Consider the following 24,444-nt stretch of genomic DNA (forward strand, 5'->3'; position numbering starts at 1 on the left):
GGTAGAATCATAGAATGGTAGGAGTCGGAATGGACTTTTAAGTATCATCTAAAATTCCCCAAAAAAGTTCATAAAGCATATACTAAAATACACCATTAGCAGCAAATACTGCCTTTGCTGGTGTTGCCAACAGAAATTCATCACACCTTTAATTAAAATTTCTGAAATGCAATAACTATTTAGCACTTATATGTGAGCAGATCTTTACTGGGAAAACATCCTTCTCTCAGGAAATGCCCATAGATCTTTATGAATATGACTAACTGTATCAAACAACTGAATCAAACAAGAAAGAACACACATCAAAATTTTCTCAGTTGTGTACTAAGCCAAGAATAAAATACAGCTTGCAAATATTTAAAATCAAGAGAGTCAAATTTAGCTCTAGGATAAACAGTTACTACAAAATTATGGACAGCTACATTGGAGCTGATTTTGTCCTTATGCCTATCGTTTGGTTTTAATATATTATCAAACTTATTTGTCAAATTAGTGTCATAACAACTATTGTTTAAATAGCACAGAAACAAAAACACTGAAGCAGAAACGGTTAGACAATGCTACGAACACAAGCACGTGTAAATATTCATCTTAAGGCTTTGAAATGCTGGTGCATCCTAACAGTTCTTCTATGTTCAGACTTGTGTTGCAAAAAAGTTAAACTCACCGTAAGTAAAATATTCTATTTCTGGAGGAAGTGTGACCTCAGAGAGGTCATTCTCCTCAATGTAATTGTCCACATACTGTTGTGCTTTTGTGGCCTGCAGGAATGCCAGAAGCCTCGCTGTGAAAGCAGCAATGAAAATGGACAGCATCCCAAAATCCAAAACATTCCATAACTGCAAGATATATTCCCTGGGTCCTTCCAGCCACAACTCTTTACATTCTGACCACATCATACCTGTAACAAGAAATGAAAAAACCCCTAGCAATGTTTGTCAAACTTTTTTCATTTAAACTCTCTGCATTCTTCCATTTCATGAAACCAGGTGACACCAGCAGTGTGAAAATTCACTTATTTGCAGTGTCACAGCAGCATCATACAGCTCATCATAACCAAAAGCTGTACTTCTTGAGAAGACTTTTTCTTACTTCAAAAAAGTTTCTTGGGAAAAAAAAATCTAAACAACCAACCCACAACTTCTTTTTCTTGTTTCTCTGGCTAGGTAATTTGGAGAGGTACTGCTGCCATTCCAGCCATATGCACAGCTGCCAGATGCTGTGTTGGCTTGAGGCAGTATGTCTCTGAATGCCTAAGAAATTTCTCACAGTGACTGAGTCCACCAGACTGCGACCACCAAAATCTCAGTCCTCATCTTGTGTCAAATAAAGGCTGCTCCCCACAAGTTTATGCTGGGACTACCCACAGGGAGCATACAAGGGATATGCATTTCCCTGCTTTAATATAGTTTAAGATAAAACAGTGCTTAAATCAGGAGATGCAGATGATTCAAAAGGTAAAGCAAAGCACTTTCATGTAGCAGCCGCAGTAACACACTCATTCTCTTCCACTACCTGTAAAAGCTGAGAATGCTACATTATCATGTTGCGAACTGACATTTTGCTATGTAAAGCACCTAACCGATTAAATGCTAGAAGAGAGCTGTTTAGGTTTTGCTAAAAAAAGAGAACAAACTCAAACCTGAGTAGTGAGAACTGGCTGATTAGACCCTTGACACTGGGGCTACCAGTGCAGCAATGCCACATAAGCACTTTTGTGCTAGCATATTAACACCAAGCAGTATGAATTCCTGACCTTTTGGCATGTACAGTAGCATATGCTTCCTGATGCTATTTAAGAAAACTACTTTAGTGAAGTATAATTTCTGTGGTGTTTTCTTCAGCAAACCTGTGCTCCTATGACAAATGCTAGGATTACCAAACCATGGGGTAAATTGACAAACAAAATTCTGCCCCATTCTGCAAGAGAGGGCCACAAAGACAAGCTCTGATGCTCTCACCAGTTCTAAGGGTTTATTCTAACTGCACAGCAGCTGGATAAAATGTTTGAGACCCAAGCTTCTCTCCTTTCTTTTAGAATTTATATCTGCAAGAAAACAGTTGGCATAAAGGGCAATATACCTACCAAGTACCCATACCATGATCAGCATTTCTGTCCAGGTGAACTGGGTAGTCTTCACCCTAAAGATCTGCTTAGGGTAATCAGTAACAGTGACATTCGGTAGTGTTGTTATACCTTCAAATCTGTCTGAAGCATTGAACACCAGCAGGCCTAGGAAAATAATGAAGGATGCTGCATGTGCCACAAATTTCATAAATGGGCTTCGAAGAATTCTTCCAAGCTGCAAAGGCAGAATGAAAGCAGTCACTCAGTTTTCTCAAAGAAATAAACTCTTTCATCAAGTATTCCAGAAGCATAAATGGGCACTCAGGGGTCAGAAGTCTGAAAACTGGCTTTTAAAGGATAATCTTCAAAGTGCGCTGGACTGTCATGCTTTACCATTTCAGAAAAAAGTCTCCAAAAGGCAGGTGTACATTATCCTGTTAGTGAGTGTTCATGTTACTCCATAAATTCTACTTTGCAATGTTGAAGGGGAAACGAGGAATTACAAATGGACCAGAAAGAGTTTGATCTAATGTCCACAGATACCAATGGGGAGTGGTAGCAAGCCCACAGAATATAAATAAATAAAATGTCCAAGTAGCAAATTGCTCTCTCTGTCAACAAGAGTATACTACTAGCTTGCCTATGACTATAGCCCTAGGAAAAATTACACTCATCTCTGACTACCATATTCCATACACAGAATATATGTTCAATGTTCTAAGTGCCAAATAAATAAATAATGACTGTTCCATCACAATGGACCAAGAATGATAAGGTCAAAAATATTACTGTTTTCAAATAAATTAATCCAATTTCATTCACATCTTCATCTAGTACAAGGACAAAACAGCAACAGCAGAAGCAGTCTGTCTGCACCAGAAGAGTGGACCAGCTGCCTTCAGAAGACTACAGTGGAAAAATGGGCTTATCCCTGTTACTGTATGAAAAAGAAGAATCTGTGATCCCAGCAGTACTAGCCTTATCCTGCAATGCAGCATCAGAAATTACAAGCTATAAGTGCACTCCTTTGAGGGCAATACTGCCAGTGTCCTCTGTTTAGGCAGTGAAGGTCTTGTGTGGCTAGTGCTGCTGCAACTCCTCACCTTGTACTAAAAAAAATACAGATATCAGCGAGGCTGCACCACAGACGGATGCTTGTGCATTCGTTTAAGTACAAGGATGGCACTGAGGTTCCTTAACAACGCTCTTTGGAGACTTCTTGGAAGGAATGCACATGTAGATTTACTTGGCCTTCCCAACCTGTCTCCCTGTGCAAAGAGTACTGTCTTTGAAAGACACCTTCTTTCTGTGACCTAAGTGGGACAATCCTTGCCCCAACCCTGCACAAGGTGTGACAGGGTAGGCGCTAGATAGATTTTGTCTTAGCTGTTACATGCCTGAAGGCCAAAAGTCTTCTGTCTCCTCCAGTATAGTAGAATATACTGCTCTGCATACAATGCCTGACCTTTATTAATGTTAACTTACAATTCAAATGTGATAAGCTATCACATAGATCACCGGTATTAGGCAATACTCTGAAATCCCCTTTCAAGAGCTGCATTTTTCAGCAGTATAACATAAAAAGCAAAAATAGCAGATAGGGAACTGGAAACAGCTTTCTTCTTTCAAGGAATGACTTTCCTGAAACCAGGGTCAGCTACTGTGAATTAAGCAGACCAGCACACACTGAACAGCATTTACTACCTGTGCAAACGATCTCAAATTCCCTTCCCACTCCTGACCTTTAGAAAGCATTTTGAAATTACAATATCAAACAACTGATCTGAATGTACAGTACTTTTATTTGACATGAGCACTAGGAAAAATGTCAAGTGTTTCTGGTACTGGGAATTAAAGCTCAAGGGCAAATGTCACTTTTCCATATTAGATACCAGCTGAAAATATATTAATATGTTTCTATGATATGGAGCTGTGAGTAAGGAATAACTTTACTTACTGATGTTCATGGAAAGCGGCATTTCAGAGAATAATTACAGTAACAAATATACTATCGTCATAAAGCTTTGTCTTTAAAGTAAATAAGTATTTAACCCAGAGAAAACATCAGGTTCTCTTGACATATGCAGGAGATGAGCAAAATCTTATCCTTTTTGAAGTGAACTACAAGAGCTAAATATAAAACTTGTGAAACTCACCTCTTTTTGCTGTATACTTGTTAAGGAAATAAAATTGAAAGACATAGAAGTAAGTTCACGTTTAAAAAAAAAAAAAGTTAATGTAACAGAGAAATCTTTCTTCTTCTGATTTACCAAAGATCTACCAATATGCTTCATTTGCAGACAATTCAGATGCTACAGACTATAAGAATTTCAAAGAAACTGCTGTTATTTCCATTTTTAGATCATTAGGAAAGCTGGAAGCACTCATATATTTTCATATAATTTTCAAGAGGTAAGAGTGAACTCTTTCACAAATATACCTTACCACATGGTTGGAACACCATTATTTAATTTAATTTCTGCTCTATGGTTCGCCTGGTAAACAGACCTCCTAAGACAGGAATAACAAATACTTTACTTAAGATTAAGTTCTGCATCAGTGAAGTCAACAGATGTTCTGCTAATGGTTTATATGGGAACAGCAGCAGATCTTAAGATGCCATCAGAGGAGATCAAATATAGAATTTGAGTGGTGATTTTAAAAACCTCGATGTTACTAATACAAATACAATTAAATGGCAAAGATTGTGAAGTGAACATGAGCTATGGAAATATTAAAAAGAAAAGAACCTCACAGTGAAGGACTATTTTTTGTCTTTCTTTAAGCTTAACAACAATTTATTTTCATGCTTCATCATTGTGGTCTCTTCTTTACAGTGCAAATAAAACAAATAGCATCTTTTGGCTGAAGACTGGAGATTACTAAAAATATCATTAATTAGCTAAAATTTGGAAGCAGCAGAATTAGAGGTACAACATTGCATTTTGAATGCCAGAAACTGAAAAATAACTCCCAGAATAGTACAAGATATATAATTTATAAAATTCAGTACCCTGCTACATGGTGCAATCCAATAACCAATGGCTAGAAACGGAAGGCCCAATGCCACAACCAGCACAACCAGACACTTGATAGCTATAGTCTGCTCCCGCAATCCTGAGAGATTCTCATACCAGATGGTCAGTAGCTGTTGCTGACAGTTTGGATGGGCCACAAACTGTAAAGGAAAAAAAAAAAAAGAAAACCAAGACATATTATAATTTATAAGAAGAGTTATATAACTGCTATATACATGATTATCTTAAATATCTGGTGTCAATTTAGACTTTAGGAACCATGGGTTTTTTCCTCCTTTCCTTTAAAATAAAGAAAAAACTGTTGAGCTGATTTAAAGCAGTACTTTTGAGGACAACATGCACATATTGCTGATAGAAGCCTTTTATGCATTATTAGAACAGCTTTACATACCTGACTGGATCCTCTCAGAGTTGGACCTCAGACCAAACTTCTCATGGGTTCTCAGCAAATCAAACTGATCCACGGTACATGCAGAAATCCTGCACAGACTGAAGATTCTGGTCTGACTACAATCCACTGTTAGCCTCTCCCCCTCCTCCACATTCTCTTCACAGAGAATGGTTCCCATTTGATTTGGTTCTTGGAAAAAAAGCTCTAAACATTTCCTTACCCATCTATACATTTTCCATCTAATACTTACTCAGGCGGGAAAATGAATGAAGCAAAAGTACAGCACAGAATTTTAAACCTCAGCGGAACACAGAGAGATTAATATCGAAAGGGTTTCTTCTCTCTTACTACCATCAATGGTGCTAGCAATCACCTCTGCTTAGATGTACTTGGGATTTGAAAAATAATCAGCAGTCACTTAGTACAAATACAGTTTTATGTTTTGTGGAAAAAAAAATTTAGCATTCAGTAGTACAAGGAAATTTCATCTTGTGAGCCAGATGGAAAGATGACCTAATGGTTTTGACGATACTTGGAGGACTATGAATAGATTGTATTTTATGGTAAAGTTTTGTATTTTCTTTAAATGCAGAAGTCTCAAACAAGATCTGAGGTGTAAACTAAAAATAGAAACATTTCAGTTATTTCTGAGCAAGGTAATTTTAGTTTTAATTAACTCTTATTATATGTTCATTTTATTTTTACTGATTAGTTTATATCATTATTTATCAATATTAAGTATTTGCTGATTTATTTCTATAACAGAAGGGCTAAAAGGTATCAAACATAATAGGGGAAACCATGTAGAGTAGATGTATACTGGATTAAGACTGAGATTTGATCTGAGTTGCCAAAAATTTTTTAAAAACTTTAAAAATACTGTAAATCTTGGATAACCATTTTATATCCTCTGTACTTTGTTGAGATCATAATGTACTATATGCACTGTTGTTGCCAGGTATTGCCTGTAAGGCTCCATTTATAATCCAAATCTCATTAAAAAGTGCATACAGTAGTACAATAGGGCAGACTTCTCTAAAAAAAATCAAATTAAATCATTGGCAATGAAAACATGGAACCTTAAAGACTCAAGAAAAGGAATCTGAAGCTGTTGCATAAACTTTAAAAAGGGAAGCAATCTTCATATTTTAATCTACTTGGCTCTAAAATGAAAAGATTCCAAGTATTTTGGTATATGACATATTAACCAGCTAGATCACATTAATGCAGTTTGCACCTGCAGTGGCATGGCCAACAGAAATTTTGTAAAAGATTTGTTAAGAAATTAATCTCAACTGGGAACTATGTTTGCTTTGTTTGGTTTTTTTATTAAGCTGTCACCTTTGAAGTTTATGCATCATAAAAACTGACAGTGCAGTCCATCTGAAAAAACCCAACAGACTGGGTTTTGTGTGTTTGTGCATTTGACATGCTCTTTGGTCTCTTCTTTTGCTAAGATGAACTACATTCTCAGCTCAGGGTCATCACAGGACAAATCCCACAGGAGATCAACTGTGGCCAATGACAGGAAGGTAAACAGGATTTTTTCAAATTATGAAGATATTTTTAAAAAGCAGACTTAAAACTGTAGGGAAGAAGACAGAGAAGAAACACCCACATCATTCCTCCTTTTACCAGAGGGAATGGGAAGAAATAGCAAAGGAGCTTTAAGGGAGATGGCCTAGGACTATGAATCAGCCCACAGGCCCTCTTGCACCAAATCCACAGACATGTGCGCATTTATTCCTCCTGGTCTATTAACATTTTGATCTGACACTAAAAGGAGATCTGCCTGTGCTATAATTTTCACCAGAAAAGGAAGGAGTTTGTGAATAAGATCCCAATGATTATGGCAAGTTTTTCTCTGGCAATAAGTCTACAGGCTCTCAAGATGATATCAGCAACTTATTTGACTGTTGGCACCTGCACAATATGCACCACTTCCAAGCCCTCAGAGCAACTCATGTCACTTCTCTCATCCATAAAGCTCTGAAATTCAGCCTTCTCTCTGGCTCTACTGAAATATTTGAATTTATGATTAAGTTGTTTTTATTCTCGGCAACTGCAATCTCTTCTTTCCTTCCTAGCCCGATATATTTGTGTCATCCCCCTGCTTCATCTCCTCTGAGGACTGTAGATACACATCATATTTCACCTACCAATCACATCATCTTACAACTTTGCTCTTTCTGCATTTCTCTTCTATCATCCTACTTTCCATGCAGTTCCTTACTTTTTTATTATATATGTTGAACTTATTATCACCTTTATCTAACATTTTAGGACCTAATCTAAACCCTAAGGACAACAAAGATGAATGAAGACAGTATATGGTCAGTGGAGGAAAAAAAAAATCCCAATTTTAATTTATCTGCTTTTCCAAGTATAATTGACTGTAACACTCCAGATGCATTCAGTTTCACGATCATGAGCCAAGTCATCAGTAGGAAAATAATTTTCTATATGACTAGGAGTGATTACAGTGTTATTTATTCTAATGACTGAGTTTAGATATAGCAAGAACAGATCCTGGAACACCGACACACAACACACAAAGAGAATTTTAAATCTTCTGTCTCATCTATCAATTCGAAACTTCAGTATTTGAAAATTAAATCCTGGGATTTTACTCAAACTCGTACTGATTTCACTTGGAAATTCCACTCTGATTTTTACCTCAGAAAGAACTGCAGAGCTTGGCCCAGTGCCAGCACTTCTCTGAAATTTTGTTTGCAATCTAAAGACAGAATTAAGATGCAATACTAAAAGCACTACTGCAGCAGCACTTTTGCATACGGAGCAAGACTACTTTTTCTAACCACTTTTTCTTGTTTAATTCCCTTAGTCCCTCATTTTTGAGGCTGCAGTTTCAGTCTGGATCTTAGCTTCAAAATCAAATCCTGTTCACAAGACGGGCTACAGTTTAATCCAGTGCCTAGAGTATTTAGTGCAAGACTTTCATTACTAACAGAATTAAAAACTCCATTTCCCCAGCAGTGAACATACTCACTTGTCATATGCTTTTTTCCTGTTTCTTTTCCTTCTGAAAAGGGCAAATGGCTCATTAACTATTTCACGGACCTGCAGTTTTCTTTGGCTTTACTATTTGCAACAGGGAACTGACCTTCATGCGGCTGACCCAGAAGTGCATCTAGAAATATTGAAAGCTAAGAAACATAAGCCACACACTTGTTACAGGGTTGAAAGCATCCTGTGTGGAGTTTCAACATCTGAATCTGCCCTACAGCCAGAATAGTGCTGTAATTAGCCTCAGTTGTAATGCAGCCTGTCCAGCAAAGGACCACCATGGCAAAGATCTTTCCTGTCTTAAACCTTGCTCTGCTCTCTGTAATGGCCCTTTACAGGGAACAGCACATGTATGAATATGGTAACAACTCTGCACCATCTATTTACTTCCTTCCACCAAGATCATTCTTCTTGTAGGTTCTGAACTTTATTTGTCATGAATTAGAGTAAAAATCTTGAGTTTGCCTACAAAGAATTAATCTCTTGCAAGAAAAGACAGTAAGTTTACTACATTGAATTATCCTTTTTTTGCATCATGCAGGTTTTAGTTATTCTTAACAGAACTTTGCTCAGCAATTAATTTAATAAAAGGCAATGACCTCTTAGAAGAAAACCAGAATCTTCAGCAAGAAAGCTGAGATGCAAGTCTCAGCAAAGGTTTGGTAACATTCATATGTAACAGCATAAAGAAATCATATGTTATTTAGATGTGGTACATGCTTATGTCCTTTGATTCTTTCCCTATCCTATTCTTTTAAATTTAATAATTTATTTACCTTGAATTTTGGTAATTCATGTGCATTTATCTGCTGTAGACCAATTCTATATTGGACACAATGATTTTCTCTTTGGGTTCTGCATTTACAGTTTTTGTTACCCATCTTTTGAGGACATAATAAACACTAACATTTTCCCAGTTCTTCTGGCAGGTTGCTTACAATTCATTTTATATGGCAGATTGGCTCAACAGGTGGCCACAGGGTTACTTGTTCTGAAAGACACAAGACTTCTTGCTGAGATGATGACATTATAATGGCTGTTAAGAATGGAAATGACGCTAATGACGTAAGTAGGTAGCTGTAAATAACATATAGGCATTGCTGTGTTTCTTGAGTCCTCTCACAGGAGGACACAGTATTAAATATTTCCTGTACTAAGGTAGTGGGATCTTGAAAAGAACAACATAGCTATATATTGAGAACTGCAATGATAAATGGATATGTGTTTTGTCAAAGGTGTGATAGCTCCATTTTTCAACACAACATTCATTCATAAAATATCTGTTAAAAATTATTTTGAGAGCGGTATCAACTGAAAACACATTACACCTTACAAAACACCAATAAATACAGATCCAAAGAACTAAACTAAGATTAACTAGCCACAAATACATTCCAGATATTTTTAGGACTCAACTTTAAAGTAGTTTTTCAAGGAACACACAGAGTAAATCACTTTGAATTTCTCACTATAACACACACAGTTGCAGATCAGCCGTTTGATTTACTGTCATATTTTAAAATAAATTTTAAAATAATATACTTAATGACAATTTAGATGTTCTCGTTCCCTTTTTCAAAGCAGTAAAAGGCAGACTTCTTTTTTTTTTTCTAAGAAAAGGTCTGTGTTGATAGAAACACTAATAGAAAGCTGTAAGACTTACTTCTCAGAATTTACTTGCCCAAGTAAGTTACTTAATGTAGAGAGCAAAGGTAATGAACTGAAACAATGAACAAACTCATTCTTTTTATTGGTTGAAACAAAAAATACAGCCTTCTCTTTGTATTAGATATTAACACATAGACTGGCAGGAAGACACATCCTTACTTTCACTGAGTGAAAATCTAGCTCCACTGAAATGTCTTATTTTGGATTAATCAGGAGAAGGATCTGACCAACAGTGTATATAACCTTGCTGATTTACGTCATTAAAATCTCCTGCCAATTCTTAGCTGTGGAAAGCAGATTAAACTAAACTCTTTCACTGTAGTCTTCTTCTGCCAACTTCTGCCTTGTGAAACTCTTGATAACACACACTATGTCTCAGTAACACATCTTACCACTGACTCATAATGCCTGTGGAATCATGAGATGATGTTGCATTCCTCTTATACTTGTTTGAAAGCACTGGCTGTGAGGAGTTACCTTTTTGACTTCGTACTTGATGGCCAGCTTCACACGGCTTAGTGATGCTCTGTGCCTCTGCGTTTCAACAGGCTCGGAGTTTAAATCCCCATTCAGAATGGCCTCCACTTCTTCTGAGTCTCGGCAGAGATCAAGAACGCCAACCACAAAATCCTTGCACTGCATAGACAGCTTGCGATAGTCATTCTGAAACAGAAGGGTTAGAGAAAATGGCCCATGACAGATACGCTTAAGAGTCACTGGCGAGGAAAAAGAACCTGTAGAAGTCAATAAAATTAATAGTGTGTGACTTCTACACAGTCTGTCAAGTTAGGAGAGTATCACACATTACAGAACTCTAGTACAGCAAAATAATTTCTCCTGTTCAAGTGGCTACCTTGTGTCAGAGATGTTTAACAGAGCATGGGAACATAACATAAATAACACAGATGGACTGCAAGGGGAAGTTGAATGGACAAACAAGAATTGCACAAACAAATGAGGACCGGAACTCTTAAAATACTAACCTCACTCTGGCAAAAACTTTGCAGATAATTAATAAAATCATCCTTTCAGTGTTGCCTCTAGGCTACAACTCTATTTCAGCTCTTTGAACACAGCTAAAATAGTTGCTTACTTTTTATTCTATCAAGTATTCATTTCGCTCCTTTTCCTCACTCCCTCTGCATCTCATCCTTGGAACCCCTTCACACTCAAAACTTTATGCAGTGGGTTACCAAGTAACTGCATCGAGTAACTGTGGCATAAATTTGGACACCAGTGTCGAGGGCAAACCCCAGATTCCCTGCAGAGGCAAGGCAGAAGTCACCTTAAGTTTAAATTAGACACTAGGCTTCTGAGTCATCGTCCAAGAGACAACTGACAACACAGCTGAGAGAGAGGTATTTCTAAAAGCCTCAACCTTTACATTTAAGAGCTCTGTCCACCTTTCTCTTCCTCTCCCTCTCTCCTTTGCTTCCCTGTCTGTATCTGTAACAAACCATTCCTACCCTGGAAATCATCTATTACTTCAATCTCTTCTTTGTTCTCACACCATCAGCTTTCCCTTTCATTACTGCTGGAGCCAACAGCTTTAATTAACTTCTGAAAGTACATAAAAGCCAAAATTTGCTGTTATTAAAAATATGCCCCCTCCTCCTATTCAGATTCTTTTCAGAACCTAATCTTTTAGTAAAGTACTTCTTTTTTCCTCCCTCACAACTTGTATTTTGCACAGTATCATTAGCTATTTCCAGATTGAGCTGTGAAGTCTTACTGTGTCATGTAGAAAAAGCAACTACTTTTTGCTGGCCTTTACTCTTTCTTTCTTCAGCCTCCTTCAACCCTTTAGGACAATGTCCTGAGTTATATCCACGTGCTGTGATCCTTTCTATGCAGCTATTGCATCTAAGATGCAGTGGTACCTCTTTTTGCTGTGTTCACACCTTATATCTGGTACGCTGCTCAACAAGTTTCATGCTCCTCATCCTTATTCTTTTTGCTCTCTCCCTATAAGCAACCTTGTGTCTTTCAATGCTGCCTTTAAACTTCTCAGCTACTCGTCTACGTCGACATCACAAAGATTTCCATCTATCTAAACTGCTCTATCTTCTGACAAAACATTTGTGGTTACATTTCAATATTTTAATATAACTCTGTAAAACATGCACAAGTGAATTTTTGCTTGCACTTTTGTTTATGCTTGTAGTATGTCTTCCACCTCCTCTGTGACATTACCTACAATCCCCTACCTGATATCTAATCCAATAGAAACCTTGGTCTTCATGTCACCCTATGTGTCCATGTCATCTCATTTCTAGGACTTCTACATCTAAGATACAGCCTCTGATTTCCTCAAACAAGGCTGTTGTTGGAGGAGGAAGCCTGAGTGAACCTGCCAATTTTACCTTGTTGTATGAAGGGTTTCAGTGCTCAATTGAAAATAGCATAGCCTTCTTTTCCAATTACTCCACAGCTTTTCTTCACTTTTTTTTGCACTAGTAGTCCATCAAAAGGCTAGTTAGAGTCCTAAGTGTCTCCATTTTTGTGTGTTTACTGTTCATTTTCAGACACTGCCTTTAAAAAAAATCATTTTTGGGGGTACAGATTTTTCCTTCCTGGTTCCTGCCTTCTCAAAAATGCTTCCTGCTTCTGCCTTCAATTTTCTCTATAAATCTCTATTCTAATTTTCCTGAAACCCTCACTATTTCCACCTTGCCAATTTTCCCTCCTTGTGCTGCTAGTTTTGTTAATTTTTTAACTTAGCATCTCTTTAACTTTTTTAACTTAGCATCAGTTTCAAATTGTTTTGGGAAAATGTAGGAAAAGAGGTTGCATAGGATAATTGCAGGAATCAGCTATCACTCCCATAGGTCAGATTCAAATATGAATCAAAATGAAATGTTACTTAGAGACAAACAAATGCTACTAGGAACATTTTACTATGGAAGACTAAGAATCCAGACACAGGCTTGGAAATAACCAGTCCTAATCAGAGACCTAAACAAAACCCAGTTATTTCCTTTGGTCATAGATGACAAATTAATTCAGTTGGCAGTGAACCAGCAGAATGTAAGGCTATTTTAGATTTGGTATTGGTAACCAAGGAGAACAGTACAGAAGAGCCAATTATAAAAATAATACTGGGATGTATGATTAAATTCAGAGAAAGGATAAGCAAGCATATGTATGACTAAGATTTAGGACCTTAAAAAGGCAAAGTCTAGTAAGGAAGCTAGTCAAGAGAGTGAAACATACTTATAAGCACATGGATCAGAATGGAAAGAAGGCTTTTAAGTTCAAGATGTGAAAGCGATTAGACATCAGATCCTACAAATGGTGGCTAGAATAGCAGTACAAAAGACAAACAGGTCTAGTAAAGCAAAAACAGTATCTTGCTTTCAGTTTACCTAAATGCTATGTTCTTAACACTGTTCTGTTTGTTTTCACAACTGAACTATTGTGTATCTGTAAGAACTTTAACACTCTCCCTTGAATTTAGAATTTCAAGCAGGAGCTGCTTACACTTTTCACTCCAGCTAAAGAAAGGCATTTACTGAGACGGCTGAGTGAAAACCACGATTGTCATCAGGTACAGTATAATGTTAATTTTAACAGAAATAAGCCTAGTAATCAGTTTTTCTTCAACTCCAAAGTAGCTGTACATTTGCTAATCACAGAGTAGGGGAGGATAAAGTAACTGCACTGACTTCAGTAGTGTTACTACACAGCTAAAAGAGAAACTATATTCTTTCTCACCTGAATGTGCAGGTACTTGTAACTTTACAAGAAAAGAAGTCTTTGTTATATTCTTTTTTCTATCTATCCTATGCTTAAAGGTGGCATCTCATTAAGGTTTAATAACATTTAGTTTAGATGATGTTGTATTATTCAAGTCTTTATGACATTTTGTCCTTCATGAATGCAGTTGTGGGGAGTGTTTTCATTTACAATATCTTTTCTCATTCCTTTGCTAACTGTGAAGAAAGAGAAGGAGAAATAGTGAACTGGTAATAGCCAGGAAATAACAATAGTTACTCTTGCTAAATGATTCACTGCATTTTCTTTACCATTTAGCTATTCTCTTTTTCCTTAAAAAAACACAGAAATGTAATACCACAAGTTACATTACTAACAAGTTATTTCCCTAACAATTTCCAACATAAAAATCTGCAAAATCTTGTGTTTAACCTATAACTAGGTCTCACACACATGTAAGTACACAAGCGCAGCCAAGTATAAGGTTCATAAAATGTCAACATTGAAGTGAGTTTCTGCTATAGTCACACACAGAGTTTAAAAGACCAAATAACATAGTTTGCTCAATTAGTACAAACTAAAGAAGAAGAATAAATTGTCACCGGCAGTTACAATTGTAAAGTATTGCCTTGAAATGGCAAAGTGGTCTAAAATCACCTTACTTGGGCAAAAGGAGGATAACTACTGGTTGCAGTAGAATCACATGAAGACTGCTGCTTCAACAGACTACAGATTGTTTCATTTAGCTACTTTCTTGTGAGTGGAGACTCATTTCCACAAGCCTGTCAAAGCTTCTGACTGATCCTGGCAGAGGGTGCAAAGCTTTTGCCTTTACAGCTCACACTGTTATTAACCAGAATCCTGAAAAATACACCCAGTCACTCTGTGAATAGCCTTGCCAGTTCCCAAAGGACAGATTACTTTGTATGGACTATTTGCCCACTACACAAGAGCTACTCGTGTTTCTACTGAAATATTATTAGAGTTACAGTGCTTCTTAATAATAAAAGTTATTGCTTATAAAAGTTATGCTTATTGTCAGATAAAAGATATGATGGATTAAGTTTTCTTCAATCAAATTTAAATATTAAATACAGGCTACATTACTTACAAATGCGATTACAAGAGAAACTTTTATATGCATTGTTAATATCTGACTCAGGTTTTGAATCTTATTCTAGGAAAACCTGTTAAGATTTCCCTCTACAGGTCTTCACTGATTTATTAGCAAATCAAATGACTTCTGTCTGTTGGACTGCTTTACAGAATTAAACAGACAAACATTACCCACATTGTAACCATGGGACACTATTCTGAAACAGTGTTCTACCTCTTCAGTGTTGTGTGAAAGCAAAAACCAGAATCTGTGGTCTCAGTCATCCACATTCTCATAAGCATCACAGTTTGTCACTATGAACAACTGCATAACTAGTTCACGCACATCACAAGCATTCATAGATTTATGTTGAGTATTACGTATTAAATGGCCATTTTGAGACCACGTGTTTAGTCAGTTTGCATAAATAACTGCAGGAACTGTACATGCAAATCAAGCATAGAATTGCACTAATGATTATGGATCTGGGCCCTGTCCTTTTAAAAGTTGGACCTAAACGTAGATCAAGCTTGAACAGTCTTTGTTAGTACAGCTGAGATAACAGTATGTAAATTTACTTGGAACAGTGACAGATTCCGCTTTTAGATGCACGTCCACATCCTCCATTGGTTTCAGTACGAGCCTTTAGCAAAGCTGGGAACAGGGATTTATCCTATATAAAGCAGGACTATGATCTCTTTGATCCTTGCTAAGATGGACCAAATACTGACATGATATCAGCTAGTGCAATTGAGCTTGCTTACACAGGACAGCATTTGGTTGAAAGCTGGCATGCAGAGACAACCACATGGCTTTTTAGCTACCTTGTCCTGTGGCTCTGAAGGAAAGTTCCATCAGTTGTTCTGACTGGTAGAAATTCTCAATTACTGCGCAGTAACAGTTTTAAAGTTCTCAGGGAGGAAGGTAAATACAAATTAACTTTAGTAACCCACAGCAGCCGTAAGGGCCAGGGTCTACTAAAAATTGAAGAACAAAGAAATATAAAAATTAGGAACATTTGTATTGTTAAATATTTTGTGATGCTGCTGAGATTAAAAAAATATGATTCTCCAACTACAGTAATGAACACTTTTTTACGTTAAGACAAGACACAAACTGAGCTTTGCTAGGCCAGTCTGTCTGTACAATGCATTACACCTCTGAGATCTCTCACCACTCAAAGACAGATGCCAGTAGAATGTCACTTTTTCTAACTTCACAAGTTCTATCCTTTTCAACAAAAGAAAGGAATCAAACCAGTGGATTTAGTACATTTTGAAAACACCTTCTGAGCAGGCATACTGGTTACAAAAGCCTTTATAAATATTAAGACTGGTGAAGCAGAATTCTGGTTTTGCATCTTAGACACAGAACTTCATCAACAATGTTGCTTTCTCTCTAATTATCTCTGTTACAAATAAAACACCCCTAAAAATCTGACCAGAGAGAATCTGATCAGCCGCTTAAAGAGACTGAAATTCAGTGTGATAGCAGTAGGTATGGAAGAGTGAAGGGCTTTTTTACAATTTGACAGCAGTTTTGACTCAGATAAAGCAAACTGAAATGTCTCATGTCATGTGAAATTCTGCTATTAATCTCTGGAATGGAGACTAGGATCAACAAAGAAAGGTAAAAGAAATATTGTAGTTCCTGCCCTGGCCACAGCAAAGACCTGCTGCTATAACAGGACACTAAAATGACATCATGCTGCTTTGAGAGCTGGGCACTGATAATCTCTGCTGTTCCCTTACTTTTGTTTCAAGACCTAAAGAATGCTGACCAGTGTCTTCAGACAAGCCAGCCATGCTTTACAAGGATTAGAAAATGCAATAAAGAACCTAAAGAGAAAAGACAGAGAATATGGGATGAAAAAAAATTAAAGAAAATTAACTGAACACTTAAGACTAAAGAGAAAAGGAAATCCAAAGAGGGAACAGAAGAAGACAGGGGAAGAAGAATCAGATTTCAAGAGTAAAAACAGGTAACACTGTCAGGAACAAATTACAATAAAACAGATGTAGAAGAGCAAAGGAAGCAACAGGAGCTTGGAACAAGGATTTCACAAAGGAGTATGAAGTAAGGAAGCTTGAGTATGAAAGGAGTAAAATGGTCTTAGGGCTCCAGTTTCCTCATTTATTTTTACTCATTTTGAATACTTATTTTTGACTATTTGTCTTGTAGCTTTCAGGAAAAATTAGTGTTCACTGGCTTCTTTGAATCCTTTCTCCTTACTTCTGAAGGGAAAACTAAAAGAAAAATAAACATCAATGTAATTAATAAGTTTATTTAGTATTCAAAAGGAACTGATTGTTGTGAACAAATGTCCTAAGCCAACATCCCACATTTCTATCACACTTCTGCAAACTCCAATTTGCACAACAACATCAGAATTCATTAGTGTAACTCATAAGTGATACAAGTAGACTGCACTTTGCATACACAAAAGATGTAAGGTTCAATTCAGCAAGTGTTTAACTAGGAAGTTTCGCCCTCGGGTTTTTTTAAAACAGGTTCATCCTGTACTCTTTCTAGGTGGCTTTCACACTGAGAAAAGTATTTTCTGTACAAGCATTCCACATCCAGGAAGTGCACTGCTGTGAGAGTGCACAAAAAATGCCACAGGCCTTACTGTACCATAGACACCAAGAATAAATCACCCATATCATCAAAAGTTCCTTTAAACAGACTTGTGCGTTGTTTTGTGGGACATTACCTATTTTGTCCATTTTTCTTTACCCTGAAACATTTGTGCTCAATGTAGTACTGTAGATTGATTCTGATCAGAATACTTCAGCATTTCCAGTGACGATCCCAAAGAAAAGTGTACCAGAAGTCTATAAGTGATTCTGCCTCACAGGAAGTGCAAGTGTCAGACTAGAAGCTTTCTCATCTGGGACATGACAGAGCACACAGTTATTATATCAAATGTGCCAAGCTTTCACAACAGGCTTCTGTAAGACACAGAAGCACCGCTTGCTTTCTCCTTGATCTATCTCTACTGCTCTCAGTGGCATCTCATACTACATCCATGCCACAAGCAGCCCCATCGTACCTGCCCATATATATGACCAGTGGAATCTCAGCTGTGCCTTTACAGCCCTTTCTGGAGTTGACTTAATGGTGATGCTACAAAATTCCTTGCCCCTTCTTCCTCCTCTCTCCCTTCTCCACTACTTGTTTTCCCCGGGAAGGACAGTCAATTGTCAGTGTCAGAGGAACACAAACAACTGTCCTACCAGGCTTGGTAGAAACAGAAAGAACACCTCTGGAGATGCAGAAGAATCATAAGGAAAAGAAACAAATCTGAGGTCAATGAAGAGAATAATTATTTCACTGCAACATTTTGATATTGATGAGAAGCTGGAATTGTAATCCCAAAAAACTGAAATATATGAAAAGAGTGGATTTCCTGTGTTCTCAGACATCCCAAATGAATAGAAGCTAAACAGGTGAAAAAAAAGAAAAAAAAATATGTAAACCAGAATATTTTATTCTGAGACAATTTAACATTTGAAGAACTGAAGTAAATTTGTTAAGTTTTGGTTTGAAATTAGAAGTTCACCAAAAGAAAAAAAAATCAATTTTTCTCCTCCAAAATTTCAAGGGTTTTTTTCTGATGAGATTTGTGTTCCTGGTACCAGTACCTATGATATGGCAGCTTCCCACAAATTTATATTTTACTAACATTTTTCTACTCAGTTCTAATATCTATATTAGAACCTTACAAAAACATGATGCAGCTTGCCTTAATTTAGCTTTCAGTGGTGGATTGTATTTTGAGTTCCTAGGGAGTTGCATAACACTTAAATCAAGTTACTAAACCCATCAGTGTTTCTTAATACGGGTATAGTAACAAAATTTGTATGCAGTATGACAAAGGAGAAGATGGTAGTTTCTTAGGTGCCAACTCAGAAGAAAAGCTCTCCCTAAGAAACCAAAGGAGAAAAAAGAGAAAAGTTTGTATTCACAACCACTGAAGCTATTCAGAAAACTCATATGTCTCCATTTTGTGCATATGATTTTGGAGATCCTGTGGCTCTCAGGTTGTTGGCCTAGTTGAAAAGGAATCAATGGTAAACTGGAATGAGTTACACATACATCAGAGGTTTGACCTTCGGTAACAGTCTCTAAATGAGGCACAGAACTGTGATTCACTGTGTGAAGCACACAAGCCAATAGACTCTGTGCATATGATGAAATTCTCCAGTTCCTCAATTTTGTGTTCACAAAGAGCATTTCCAGTTCAGTATTTTTTCAGCAGAAGAAAGAGAAAAAAATGACATTTTTTTCTATACCCTTGAATAACGACATTGAGGAAGCACTCAATCCATTTGCTAAACTACAAAATATACAGCATTGTATGAAGGGGTTCCTTCAGCAAAGGAAGGAGAGGGAAGGTTTAAGCTGACTTTTACACTATTCATGCATGATATAATACATGAATCCTTCTCAGCACTGAAACTTTATTTTAAAATTACAAGTCCCTCAGCTACATCTGGAGCTACTCTTTCTTAGGAGTCTAAAAGTATTTCTTCCACTTCTGGTAAATTTCTGCCTGTATTTCTGCAAGTTGCCATACATTTCTTCTGAGTACTCCACAGTGTTAGCAATGCTTATTGCTGCTTGAAAATGTTAATGCATCTTTCACCTCTCTCAGATTGTTTATAAAGATACTAAAGAAACAAGTGGCACCCAACACTGATCCTGCAGAATCCCATTACATTTTTTGTTAAAACTAGATACAATACTGTTATTGTCATTACTCACTGAGAACAATCTGTCATTCTCCAGGCTGAGCTTTCCTTATTATTTTGCAGTCTACTGGTCTTGATTGTTTGTGGGATTTGGTTGGGAGGGGAAGGTGGGTGTTACTGTACTTTTCAAGGTATTCAACAAAAGTGCAAATTCATTTTAAAAAAAGCACTGAGCTTTTCACTAAGTCATTAACTGTCTGATGGAGAAGCTGAATAGATCAAAAAGTCAGGGTACTGACATACTAAATCAGATCCAGCTCAACAGACAACAGGACCTACATCTGTAATCCACCGAACAGCTGGTTTTGAACAAATGACATTTCTAAAAGATGCATCAAAACCCTTCACTTTCTGTATCCTTAACAATTTGGAGACATCTTTCAAAATCATTGCATACTAAAAAAAAAGGGAAGACAATAAGGTCAATGCTGCGGCATGCTTAAGAAAACTGTAACACTTCTACTTTCTGCACTTACACTACTCAGCATTTGTAACTAAAAAATTATCTCTACTGTAGCAACCAAAACTGTTTTCCATCTGCTGTGAGGTTACCAGAATACCCACTGTCCCTTTTTCCCACCTTCTTGGTTCACAGTAGGTACAAAAGCAATTTCATTTAATTAAAATTATTTTTTAAAGGCTTATGTATTGCAAACTCAAAATCAAGAACAGGAGAGGCAATAAATACAATGAAAGCATTTGCAATTGAAAAAATAAAGACATAGGAAATAATTTCAATCATCTAAGGACACGATGAAGCAGCAGCAAATTAAAAACAGTGCCAAAGACAGAGAGAAACAGCAAAACACCATTACCTTGAATTCTTTTTCAATGTTGGCCAACTTGGCCAGTTCATTGCTGAGTTCTAGAGCAGTGAGTACTGGATCTTCACTGGAGAGGGACAGATAAGCCGGGCTAGCCAGTCCTTTGTATGCATTTATTCTTGACCTAGAGTGACTGAAAGAATCATGCTTTTGCTTCTCCGTACAGTCATTGCATTTGCAGAAATAATCATGAGGTCTTTCTATCCTTGCTCCTTTCATCAGTAGCATGTGCACGACTTCGTATTTTTGGCAGTGGGCAGCTAAAATTATGGGAGTGATATCTGGAGAAAAGCGGGTACCGTCTTCGTCATAGGAATAAAAATCATCATCCTGGAGCTCCTGCTCACAAGGGCTAAGAGTCAGTCGCTTATTTACCGAAAACCCAGGATGATTCAAAATTGCTTCCACTATCCTAATGTAGCCCTTGCTGATTGCGAGCAGCAGGGCATCCCCGATCCGTGCCAAGTTCTCTTTTTTTAACAGAAGTTCTGTCACTTCCAAATGTTCATTCCCTACAGCAAGCTGCAATGCGTTTTGGCCCATGTAGTCAACACAGTTGACATTCAGCGTTTTTGACTCCTCCAGCATTTTGCGCACAACAGGTATGTTCCCGTACTCTGCTGCATCTAGAAAGCGCTCTTCTTCTGCCGTAAGGCTGGTGCCCCTGTTGTTGAACATGAATGCTGGACCTCTGATGGCCTGTCGCCTTCCCTTTTCCCTCATCATAGTCATACGTCTCAGAGATGGACTTTCTTCAATATACCTAATCAGAAAACAAAAAAGTAATGGAATTTCACGTTGGTTATTCATAGCTTCCACTTCTCCCGTGGCTACAAAAATAATTTTGTGCTTTCTCTTTTGTCCATCTATGGACACAAAGTTTTCTTTAATGTGATCTTTCTGCCTTAGCCTTTTTAGATTTTTTAGATTGCAGGCTTGCTTGCCTGCAATCTAAAGGCACTTAGAACAGGCTATTTCTGTTTTGCTAGCGTGGTCAAGATTTGGGGGTTTTTAACTTTATGTAAGGCATCTCTTCAGAAATCCCCCTCAACTCACTTCACTAGGACATAGGAAATGAAAACACATCTCATATACTACTTTCAGTAGTAATTACTACCATCCACCAGTCAAGTTATCAGCATTCAAGTTGATGCTTTAAGGAAGGCAACATTCATACTTAACCATATTGTAGTCCACACAAGTGAGAGATGAAAAGAAAATTTCTTCCTGATGTCTTGCCAAGCAATACACTGTGAAGCCTGATATCACACCTTCTAGTGTAACTACCAGAAACATGAACCAAATCTGGAAGACTCTACTCAAGAGTGAATTTGGTCAAACTGTAAGTCTTTGAAAAATAGCAGATTATACATGTTCAATAGACTTTCTTGATGCTAGTATTTAGATCACTCACAGATTTCAGACATCAAGCATGATTCAGAGAGGACTGGAATCAGCTCTCATTCTCAGATGCTAAGCTGGGTCTAGCTAGGTAAGGAAACTAGAGAGAAAAAGAGGAGATCCAGAGAAGCAAGATAAAGAGTTGCTAAGAAAATGGATCTAGGATGAGAGGTTGAGGAGCACATAGTACCCAGCTGAAGAAAACAACTGCCTGCTGAGGTATGAAACAATAGAACAGATGGGAACAGGCTAAAATGGTCACAGCATTTATGCCTGCCAGAGCAGCGGCCAAAGGCCTTAAAAGGTACTTGGGATGCCATAACTTTCCTTCACCCCCATCTGCAAATAAATATGAAACCTATCGGCAATCTCCCTTTCTAGTCCAGCTCAATATTGATAAAGATAGCCTAGAGCTGCTATCAGTTAATCCATTAGCTCAAGGGATAAGAGATCACTTGAGCTGATTTGATGGGCACAGAGACATCAGTGAAGCTGATAAACAATATAAGTTAATGGAGATTGTGCTTTGAATACATATTACACCATATATATATGTTACATAGAGACAAACATGCCTTACAAATTTAAAATTTGGTCCTTAAGTCCTATGTGTCTCTGTTCCTCTTCTATAGAAAATGAGCAGTTGGCTCCCATTTTACAGGAGCATTGTGGAAATTAACTTATTCACTTTGTTGAAAAACTCAGTTACAAGAGTAAAAGGCCAGACAGAAAAAAATGAAGAGGAAATTAATTCCTCTCCCCTCAGAGCAAAAGCCACGTAATGTGAATTAGGATAGATGTAGGTCTACATAATGAATGCTGAAGGCAAACCAAAATATTAAAAAACCCTTTTTAAACCAACTTTGTCAGCCTGTGAAAGGACAGAATCAAGGTAAAAAAGCCACATGCATCTTTGGTGCTCACAAAGTCTACACATTGAAATGAACATAGTGGAACCAGCAGGGGAAGCTTCAAAAGCTGCCCATCCCAATTGCTGCAGGTCCAAATCAACACTCAGAGTGACAGCCTCTTCAGTGCCAGTGGGGATTTTTGTGTCATCTTTCAACAATGAGCTTAGCTATATTATCACTGCACAAAATACGCCTCTAGACGTCACTGGATTTCCTCACATGCAGCAATGTTAGCCCTAACAGTTTTCATTGGGCTTAATTAATTCCATTGAGGTTATAAGAATATGCCTGGCCTTCCAGCTATTTGCATCTGTTGTAATAAATTCAGCAAAACATAAAATCTTAATCACTTTATCACAACTACAAATATCATAAAAGCTAGTCCATGCTCTGAACACTTCAGATAACACAAATGGGCAGTTACACTGCAGACCAAGTGAAGAGATTGCAATGCTCATCACACCAAAGGCAGGTCTCTTCTGGATGAAACGTGATCTTTTTATACTTTAATCTGTGGTTGGCATTTCTGGACTACCAGAAATGACCTGGGTAGCACTGTAGTATAAGCAATGCTAACTGATATTTACTTTTTGAAGTATGTGCCAAAGGTGCTTTGCCAAACACAACAGGATTCTTTTTTTTTTTTCTCCACTTCTGTACCACTTTCTTTAAGCCTATGAAAAAGACTGCAAAACAGAGAGGATTTGTGACTCTGCTAAACACATAATTGATTTAATGTCTTTAAACTCAGGCTTATTTCACATTTGGGAGTACTCAGATATAAAGATTTGTGCCCAGAGCACACTGATGAACAGCCACAGTATGCTACCTCCTTACTCCCCAACAAAATCAGAACTTAAACCGGAAATATTGTATTTTCACGGTTACCCTTTAAACAGGATCTTATTGCCCTCTGCGCTGTTAGGTTTCTATTCTTCCCCCACATCTAAAAACATACAGCTACAGAAATAGTTGTTTAATGTTATGAAGAGAAAAAGTACGGGTATTAGAAAAGTACAAAAGGCAGAGAATGTATTGACTCATGCTGACTTCTTGATTTAAGAAGACTCTGCCACCCTGAATCTCATTTATATTTTATGAAACACATAACAATACATTTTCCCCTACATATTCAGTTTAATTTTTCAGAATCTTTTGAAACATGACACTTTTTTTTCCATTTTATCTATCTTTCTTTCAAAACCTGCTGACTGAGGTTACGCATCTGACTTCTGTAAAAAGAAATACATCCTTCCAAAGGTGTTGCATTAGAGTATCTTCCCAATAAGGAAGATACCCTTAGTTATAAATCTTGTGACAGAAATTATGTATTTGAAGTGACTGCAGTATTTTTTCAAAACAAAGATGAAAGCTGCTTGGTATTTTAATGGCTAAAATATTGTCAAGACCTTCCCCCATCAAAAAAAAAAAAAAAAGGCAAAAAATCTTGTACAGCACCGCACAGCCAGAAGTCTGTTAAGTTCATCCATACCTCTCTCCTCTCTTCTTCTCTTTCCTCAGCAAATTCAAAGACCTTGAAGCCAGCACAGCT

The 24,444-nt window shown here is 37.3% G+C and overlaps 1 protein-coding gene across 3 annotated transcripts in view; it reads right to left on the reverse strand.

Moving 5' to 3' along the window:
* TRPC3 (transient receptor potential cation channel subfamily C member 3) overlaps positions 1 to 24,444 on the reverse strand; it is a 43,304-nt gene that overhangs the window by 12,145 nt on the left and 6,715 nt on the right. For 2 of the 3 annotated variants that reach the window (XM_061991803.1, XM_061991806.1), the window contains exons 2-6: positions 20,572 to 21,343; positions 10,670 to 10,855; positions 5,082 to 5,246; positions 2,087 to 2,303; positions 668 to 901 (exon numbers count right to left, since the gene is read on the reverse strand). In XM_061991803.1, the coding sequence (XP_061847787.1) occupies positions 668 to 901; positions 2,087 to 2,303; positions 5,082 to 5,246; positions 10,670 to 10,855; positions 20,572 to 21,343 (1,574 nt within the window). The remainder of the gene's footprint in view (positions 1 to 667; positions 902 to 2,086; positions 2,304 to 5,081; positions 5,247 to 10,669; positions 10,856 to 20,571; positions 21,344 to 24,444) is intronic. The other variant, XM_061991804.1, reaches the window with a different exon arrangement.

Source organism: Colius striatus, chromosome 3 (genome assembly GCF_028858725.1).
Source record: "Colius striatus isolate bColStr4 chromosome 3, bColStr4.1.hap1, whole genome shotgun sequence".
Taxonomy (NCBI): Eukaryota; Metazoa; Chordata; class Aves; order Coliiformes; family Coliidae; genus Colius; species Colius striatus.